The following is a 9280-nucleotide window of genomic DNA, read 5'->3' on the forward strand; positions in this document are numbered from 1 at the left end:
AGTCGTTCACTGGTTCCTTTTAGTCTAGGCACTCCAGGAAAAGAAGAAAATATTTATTATTATTACTACACTCGTCTGCAACAGTAACAGGACAAAACTAAACTACTTCAGAAAAGCTAGAAGTTGTTTGCCTTTGAATATAAAAATGAATATCATGTAATGAATACTGTACACCAGTGATCCACATGTGGCTGCCTGTGGACACATCTCGCTCGTAGAATGTATCTTTCTGATCCACAATGGGGTCTTCACATTCTCTATAAAATCCTCCTGGAGATCTCATGGGTGATTCATTTTCAGCTGGATCAATGATCATCTTCCTCTTCTTTCACTCTGCTTGGTTCCTCTGTTTCTTTTTGGTTTCCACTTTATTAACATTCACATTATTGATCATCTTCATCATCTCCAACATTTACTGAAACACAAGCATCACAACAAAATATGAATACAAACAAGACTTTGATGAAAATAGAAAAACACTGTGTCCTTGTGAGCACGAACATTGACTTAAGTTGAGGGTTTCAGGCTGCGTGGTTTGTCGTCTCCTTCTCTTCCTGCAGATCAGACACAGGACCAACAAAGCTGGTAGCAGCAGCAGGATGTTAGCAACTGCTGAGCCTAGACTTGATACCCAAGGCACTAGAATGAAAAAGAGTTGTACAGTGAATCCTTCAAGGTACTGTATATCTGACTGTTAGCAGATGTTGTGTACTGCTACTCTAGAGTGAGCAGTTGTCACTTCTATAGTAGAGGAAGAGGTACTTTTTATTACTTGATACTATATTAATACATCACAAGCTCACACCACAAAAAAAAACACATATTTCACATTCACACACATTTCTCAGCTAATAGTCACTATCTCTGATGCAGCATGATCAAATGAAAACAAAGTCTTCCACTTCCTGTTTCAGAATAACCTGTACTTAATTTACATCAGTTTGCTTTCAAGATCAGTCTTTCTATTAAAACTGTCCTTCTGTTCAGCTTCTTTTTTTTTATCTATCTCAGCTGTTATAAGGGAAGAACAGAGAGTTTGCTGACTGACTACAGAACAGGACAATGGAACAAATATCATGGTCTTCAGTCTGACTTCTGTGACCACATATGAGTAAACTGTTGCTCTCTGTCTCTTCCTCTCCCTGCAGCTTTATTATTTTTGCCAGATTTCATCATTGAAGCCACTCTTCAGTGTCATTGTGATATTTTTATGTTGTGCCAGTGCTGTAGTTTGATTTCTAACCTTACTCTAGAGAATAGAAAAACCTATCCACCCAACATTTTTCTGTGTTTCAAACTGAGGACAGAAACAAAAAAGGTCTTATGTCAACTCATTGACAGCTGAAACAACATTGGCAACTTGATCAACCATCAAGCAACTATCAATTTCAGTTGACTAATCAACACTAACTGACTTGTAACTGTGTTACATGAGAATTGAGAGCTTTTTCATTTGAAACAGCTCTCTGCTGCACCCAAAGGCAATTCTGAGAGAGCTTTGAGAATAGAGGGCTGAACTGTTTAATATGATGACTTTAATGATGCCGTAGAGGAAACTTCACTTGCTACAGCAACACAAGGAGAAGAACAGAAGAAACTAAAAGGCACAACAAAATAGAATAGGTACTATGTGTATAACACATTAACAAAGATAAATAGGAATATTAAAGAAGAAAGATATTTAGCAAACTCCACTTTTTGGTCATTATTGAACACATATGACTCTCTGGTGCATGTTTTTCTGACACTATTATAAAACGAGTGCAGCTCAGCTGTTGACTTTTTTATAAAAGCGACTAGTGACAAATGGTGTGTTGTACATCCTGACGTGAAAGCAATATTGCTCTGCATTTACTGTCCTCAATGAGCAGCAGGTGCTGCTAAGACCCCGTTTCCCCATCCAAAAGCACTAAAGCGGTCAGTCTCACTGTAGCCTCATGCAGCAGTCCCAGTTGCAGTCAGAGCAGAGAGCTGAACTACACCACTCAGCATTCAACTTGCATTCAGACTGCAAATGAATTGTGCATGCTGCCTGACTGATGCACTTTTTTTGGGCTCTGTCTTGAAAATAAAAAAATAAACAAGAGCAATTTCATCCAGTTCAAATACAGCTTCATAAATTTGGTCAGTCTGTTAGTCTCACCAGCCTTAATGCCGCCACCTGAGCACACACCCACAACGATTCATGTGAAAAAGCTTTCTTTACATTTTCACATTTAGACTTTTAGTTGCATTTGAGTGAAATTACCAAACTGTCGAGTCCTGATAATACAAAAATTTTCTCACCTGAACAGATCACACCTACATCCGCACCGTGTCTACAGGTGTGGTTCCCAAATCCTCTGTGCTGACACTCAGTTAGAGAACTTTCATTTCCTGAACAGTTCACATCAACAGGCCAGATTTGTCCAGTTCCTCCACCAAAGTTGGCCGACTGAGTAACAATCAGTGCTGCACCACAGTTCAACTCTCTGCAAACCACCATGGCATCATTAACGTCCCAGTAGTCATAACAGACTGTTCCCCAGGTGCTGTTGTGATAGATTTCAACTCTTCCAGAGCACTGAGTGGATCCAGATCCAGATAATCTGACACCTAAGAATAGAACAGAACAGATGATGGAAATTAAATATTGTTTTTTGTTTGTTAAAAGATAATGACAGCAAGAATTTTTGAATATGTTTACCTATAATTAAAAAAAGGTGCAAACATGTTCATTAACACATAAGACACATAAAATCTTATTATTATGGATAAACTATTAAAATAACTAAACAGTAAACTGAATATTAAATGGTTAAAACAGCTATTTCATAAAATTATTAAATTTTTTTATATTATTGTTTTAAACAGAATTAAATCTGAACTAGATTAAATTTCACTTAAATTTAAAATACAACAAAATTCTTCGAGAGCACCAATAAAAATATTTGATGAAATTACTTTACTGTATGTGTCACAGTCTTCAGTTTTCACTTCCTGTTTTGATCATATATTGACTAGTTGTCCTCTCTGTCTCTGCCTCTGTCTCTGATTACCTGATCAGTTTCACCTGTTCTCTCCCTCTCACATATAATCAGGTCTACAGCCCCTTTGTTTTCCACCAGATCGTCTGCTTTCATTCCTGAAGTGACCTTCCAGTGTTTGTATTGTGGTTTCTTCCTTCAACCTGTGACCAACCTGGACTTATCCTTTTGGACTGATTTACTGCTTGATGTTTTTCTAATTGCCTGCTGTTCCTTTCTCTCTCCCCTTTCACTCACCTCAACCGGTCGAGGCAGATGGCCACCCACCCTGAGCCTGGTTCTGCTGGAGGTTTCTTTCTCTAAAGGGAGTTTTTCCTCTTCACTGTTGCCTAGTGCTGCTCAAGTGAGATTGAGGTCATATTACGTTGTAAGGTCTTAAACCTTAAACACTAATGTGCCTTGAGATGACGTCTGTTGTGATTTGACACAATACAAATGAAATAAAATTGAATTTAATTTAATCCTCTGACCACTGATTCTCACACCAGGTCAGTTAAGTTTGACCTGATCTGAGAATTAATTGTCACAGGATTTTTTAATCAGTTTAATGTATCTGTGAATTCCTCTTTTGGATTGTGGATTTTTAGCTTTGTTTTTTCTTTCTTTGACTTCCTCTCTGGATCCTGTGTTTTCTGTTGCTGAAGTTGTTTTGGATTTCTGAACGTCACTCCCTGTCTGCCTCTGGTTTCATCAAACAACATTATCACCTTAATGGAAGAGGACTTATTGTAGGACTGTGAGATTAGACTGGGTTTAGGATCACACTGTTCTACAACAGTCTACAACACAGACTCAATATCTTCCTTAAATTCAATATAAAATATTCACCAAAAACAGTGCTGGTAGTAATCACTGCCTGAAGATTTGAAAGAATGAACAATAGTGAAATCAGTCACTAGCACTCATTGATCGTCCTGCACTATATTACAGCTCCACTAATCTCACTCCCTCCTCTCTTCAAGTGCCAATAGGTTGAGTCACTTGCCCCAGTTCAACCACATCATTTTTCACATTTGCACGTTTGGACTTTTAGTTGCATTTGTGAGTGAAATTAACAAACTGTCGAGTCCTGATAACACAAAGATTTTCTCACCTGAGCAGATCACACCTGCATCCTCACTGTGTCTACAGTTGTGGTTCCCAAATCCATTGTGCTGACACTCAGTTAGAGATCTTTCATTTCGTGAACAGTCCACATCATCAAGCCAGATTTGTCCAGATCCTGGACCAAACTGGGCCGACTGAGGAGCATCCAGTGCTGCACCACAGTTCAACTCTCTGCAAACCACCATGGCATCATTTAAGTCCCAGCTGTCATCACAGACTGTTCCCCAGATGTTGTTGTGATAGATTTCAACTCTTCCAGAGCACTGAGTAGATCCAGATCCAGATAATCTGACAACTAGGAACAGAACAGATGATAGAAATGAAATTTTCTTTTTTGTTTGTCAAAAAATCATGACAGCAAGAAATTTGGAATATGTTTATCTATATTTAAAAAAAGGGACAAACATGTATGTTAACAAATTAGACACATAAAATCCTATTATCGTATATAAATTATTAAAATAAACAGTAAACTGAATTTTAAATAGTTAAAACAGCCATTTCATAAAATCAATACAGTTTTTAATATTGTTTAAGAAATAATCAAATCTAAACTTAATTAAATTTCACTTATATTTAAAATACAATAAAATATTTCCAGAGTATCATCAACAATATTTGATAATTACTTTACTGTATGTGTCACAGTCTTCAGCCTTCACTTCCTGTTTTGATCATATATTGACTAGTTGTCCTCTCTGTCTCTGTCTCTGATTACCTGATCAGTTTCACCTGTTCTCTCCCTCTCACATATAATCAGGTCTGCAGCCCCTTTGTTCTCCACCAGATCGTCTGCATTCATTCCTGAAGTGACCTTCCAGTGTTTGTATGTTGGTTTCTTCTGTCAACCTGTTACCAACCTGGACTGATCCTTTTGGACCGATTTGCTGCTTGTTGTTGTTTTTTGTTGACTGCTGTTCTTTTCTCTCTCCCCTTTCACTCACCCTACCAGCTGAGGCAGATGGCCGCTCAACCTGAGCCAGGTTCTGCTGGAGGTTTCTTCCTCTAAAGGGAGTTTTTCCTCTCCACTGTTGTCTAGTGCTGCTCAAGTGGGATTGGATTCACATTATTGTGTAAGATCTTAAACCTTAAACACTGTAAACTGCCTTCAGATGACTACTGTTGTGATGTGGCACAGTACAAATAATATTGAATGGAATTAAAACCTCTGACCACTGATTCTCAGATGAGGTCCGTTCAGTTCGATCTTATCTGAGAATCAGTGATCAAAGAATTTTATTCTATTCTATGATTTGACCTGTTTTCTGTCTCTGTGAATTACTCTTTTGGATTGTGGATTTTTAGTTTTGTTTTTTTCTGTCTTTGACTTCCTCTCTGGATCCTGTGTTTTTTTGTTGATCAAGTTGTTTTTGGATTTCTGGACTTCACTCTCTGTCTGCCTCTGGTTTCCTCACTCGGTATTTGCTTCTCACAGAACCTGCCTCAGCTGCTGCTCACCTCTCAAGCCAACTTGGCAAACCCAGTCGCCCTCTTCTCTCAGGATTTCATTCACTCGGCAATCCTCATCTCTCTCCATTACCATTACCCTCTTTGCCATCTACCAGGTTTTGGCTCCACTATTCACAATGCTGTGTTCACCTGTTTCCAGTCTATTACATCCCTTCAGCTCCAGATCTTCCTCATTCTCTTCATCGCCTCTTAAAATCAAGTCATAGCCTGTTTTGTCCTCTTGTTTCTGGTAGTGGTCTGAACCCTTACAGTATTTTCAAAGTATTAAATGCACTCATTTAGCAGTTTATGAGATACACATAGCTAACTCAAATCCAGTCTAACAAATGTTCTCTTCATGAAGGTTACATATTCACGTTTTGTGGAAACTGTTTCATATATGATGATTAAACTGTGTGTTCATTGTAGAGCTTCAGTCTTTCATATAGTTAGAATGTGCTGCTTTATACTGACAGGAGTCATTTGATCACATTTCTATCAATGAAGCTAGGACATAGAAACACCTCTCTGTATAACATATTACAGTCAGACAGCAGCATCTTTCACATTGATCAAACAACATTATCACCTTAATGGAGGAGGACTTATTGTAGGACTGTTAGATTAGACTGGGTTTAGGATCACGCTGTTCTACAACAGTCTACAACACAGACTCAATATCTTCCTTAAATTCAATATAAAATATTCAACAAAAACAGTTCTGGTAGTAATCACTGCCTGAAGATTTGAAAGAATGAACAATAGTGAAATCAGTCACTAGCACTCATTGATCGTCCTGCACTATATTACAGCTCCACTAATCTCACTCCCTCCTCTCTTCAAGTGCCAATAGGTTGAGTCACTTGCGCCAGTTAAACCAAATCATTTTTCACATTTGGACTTTTAGTTGCATTTGTGAGTGAAATTAACAAACTGTCGAGTCGTAATAATACAAAATTTTTTTCACCTGAGCAGATCACACCTGCATCCTTATAGTGTCCACAGTCGTGTGTTCCCAAATCCTCTGTGCTGACACTCAGTTAGAGATCTTTCATTTCCTGAACAGGCCACATCATCAAGCCAGATTTGTCCAGTTCCTTCACCAAACTGAGCCGACTGAGGAGCATCCAGTGCTGCACCACAGTTCAACTCTCTGCAAACCACCATGGCATCATTTAAGTCCCAGCTGTCATCACAGACTGTTCCCCAGATGTTGTTGTGATAGATTTCAACTCTTCCAGAACACTGAGTAGATCCAGATCCAGATAATCTGACACCTAGGAATAGAACAGATGATAGAAATTAAATATTGGGTATTATTGTTTTAAAAACAATCAAATCTGAACTAGATTAGATTCCAACTATACATACACACACAGGCAACAGTGGAGAGGAAAAACTCCCTTTAGAGGATATATATATATATATATATATATATATATATATATATATATATATATATATATATATATATATATATATATATATATATATATATATATATATATATATATACATACACACACACACACATATATATATACAAACATATATGTATCCTCTAAAGGGAGTTTTTCCTCTCCACTGTTGCCTAGTGCAGCTCAAGTGGGATTGGATTCACATTATTGTGGAAGATCTTAAACCTTAAACACTGTAAAGTGCCTTGAGATGACTTTTGTTGTGATGTGGCACAAAACAAATGGAATTAAAACCTTTGACCACTGATTCTCAGATCCGGTCAGTTCAGTTTAATCTTATCTGATAATCAGTGGTCAAAGGTTTTAATTCAATTCTGTGATTTGACCTGTTTTCTGTCTCTGTGAATTAATCTTTTGGATTGTGGATTTTAAAATTTGTTTTTCTCTCTTTGACTTCCTCTCTGAATCCTGTGTTTTCTGTCGCTCAAGTTGTTTTTGGATTTCTGGACCTCACTCTCTGTCTGCCTCTGGTTTCCTCCCTCCCTCAGTATTTGCTTTTCACAGAACCTGCCTCAGCTGCTGCTCACCTCTCTAGCCAACCTGGTCACCCCAGGCGCCCTCTTCTCTAAGGATTTCATTCCCCTGCAATCGTCAACCCTTTTTCATTACTCTCTTTGTTTTCTATTGGGTTTTTGCTCCACTATTCAGAATTCTGTGATCACCTGTTTCCAGTTCCCTTCAGCTCTTCCTCATTCTCTTAGGCACCTCTTAAAATAAAGTCATAGCCTGTTTTGTCCTCTTGTGTCTGGTAGTGGTCTGAACTCTTACAGTATTTTCAAATAATTAAATGCACTCATTTAGCAGTTTATGAGATACACATATCTAACTCAAATCCAGTCTAACAAATGTTCTCTTCATGAAGGTTACACATTCCCGTTTTGTGGAAACTGTTTCATATATGATGATTAAACTGTGTGTTCATTGTAGAGCTTCAGTCTTTCATATAGTTAGAATGTGCTGCTTTATACTGACAGGAGTCATTTGATCACATTTCTATCAATGAAGCTAGGACATAGAAACAACTCTCTGTATAACATATTACAGTCAGACAGCAGCATCTTTCACATTGATCAAACAACATTATCACCTTAATGGAGGAGGACTTATTGTAGGACTGTTAGATTAGACTGGGTTTAGGATCACACTGTTCTACAACAGTCTACAATACAGACTGTGAGGAATGGGACTGATGGGGACCAAACAGGTGGGTTGGAAAGGATATATTTATTAACAAAAGGGCAGGGACACGGGAGCTGACAAAGACAACGTAAGGAGACCCAAAAACACGGTGGAATAAGTACCAACATAAACACTGCAGTAATGCAGGCAAAATATGAATTAACAAACTAAACACACAAAAAACGAACTAACTTAACAAAAGGACTAAACACCACAAACTACAACCCAACAGAATAAGAAATACAAAATAACAATGCAAAACCAATGCAGTCGCAGGCAAAACACAAACTCACACGTGGGGGAACAGACCAACAAAAATAGGAGTAACAGGGAGTCCAACACACGAACGGACAGACAAAACAAAGTCATGGAAGGGAAACATGGCAATGTGAAGGACACAACACATCACAATACAACAAACCAGCACTGAACAAAGGCTGAGGGGAGCTTATAAATGAAAGGGACACACAGGTGAAATAAATCAGTCATTAGGACGGTGAGTGGAGACTGAAAGAAGGGAGACGAGGGAAACACCAGGTGGAGACAAAACCCCTAACTGGAGGGGGATGAGGCTATAATCCTGACACAGACTCAATATCTTCCTTAAATTCAATATAAACTATTCACCAAAAACAGTGCTGGTAGTAATCACTGCCTGAAGATTTGAAAGAATGAACAATAGTGAAATCAGTCACTAGCACTCATTGATCGTCCTGCACTATATTACAGCTCCACTAATCTCACTCCCTCCTCTCTTCAAGTGCCAATAGGTTGAGTCACTTGCACCAGTTCAAAGAATTTCTCACCTGAGCAGATCACACCTGCATCCTCACTGTGTCCACAGTTGTTGTTGTTCCCAAATCCACTGTGCTGACACTCAGTTAGAGATCTTTCATTTCCTGAACAGGCCACATCATTAAGCCAGATTTGTCCAGTTCCTTCACCAAACTGGGCCCACTGAGGAGCATCCAGTGCTGCACCACAGTTCAACTCTCTGCAAACCACCATGGCATCATTTAAGTCCCAGCTGTCATCACAGAC

At 38.5% G+C, this 9280-nt stretch overlaps 1 protein-coding gene across 1 annotated transcript; it reads right to left on the reverse strand.

The window, feature by feature from the left end:
• Nucleotides 1–1292: 1292 nt before the first annotated feature.
• Nucleotides 1293–4416, reverse strand: LOC117152887 (scavenger receptor cysteine-rich type 1 protein M130-like). Its single transcript, XM_033326094.1, has 4 exons — nt 4120–4416; nt 2287–2595; nt 2144–2161; nt 1293–1297 (listed from the first exon to the last, which is right to left on the reverse strand). Exons 1-4 carry the CDS (start codon nt 4316–4318, stop codon nt 1293–1295), a joined length of 531 nt encoding a protein of 176 aa, XP_033181985.1. The 5' UTR covers nt 4319–4416.
• Between the last annotated feature and the right edge of the window lie 4864 nt (nt 4417–9280).

The sequence above is a fragment of the Anabas testudineus genome, chromosome 8 (assembly GCF_900324465.2).
Source record: "Anabas testudineus chromosome 8, fAnaTes1.2, whole genome shotgun sequence".
Taxonomy (NCBI): Eukaryota; Metazoa; Chordata; class Actinopteri; order Anabantiformes; family Anabantidae; genus Anabas; species Anabas testudineus.

Bases quoted from the DNA above. Each gene is read 5' to 3' on its own strand.
- LOC117152887 (XM_033326094.1), bottom strand. From the start codon at position 4,318: ATGGTGGTTTGCAGAGAGTTGAACTGTGGTGCAGCACTGGATGCTCCT. The intron at 2,596-4,119 runs GTGAGAAAATCT...TTCTATTCTTAG, and splicing joins TGCAGGTGTGATCTGCTCAG to GTGTCAGATTATCTGGATCT.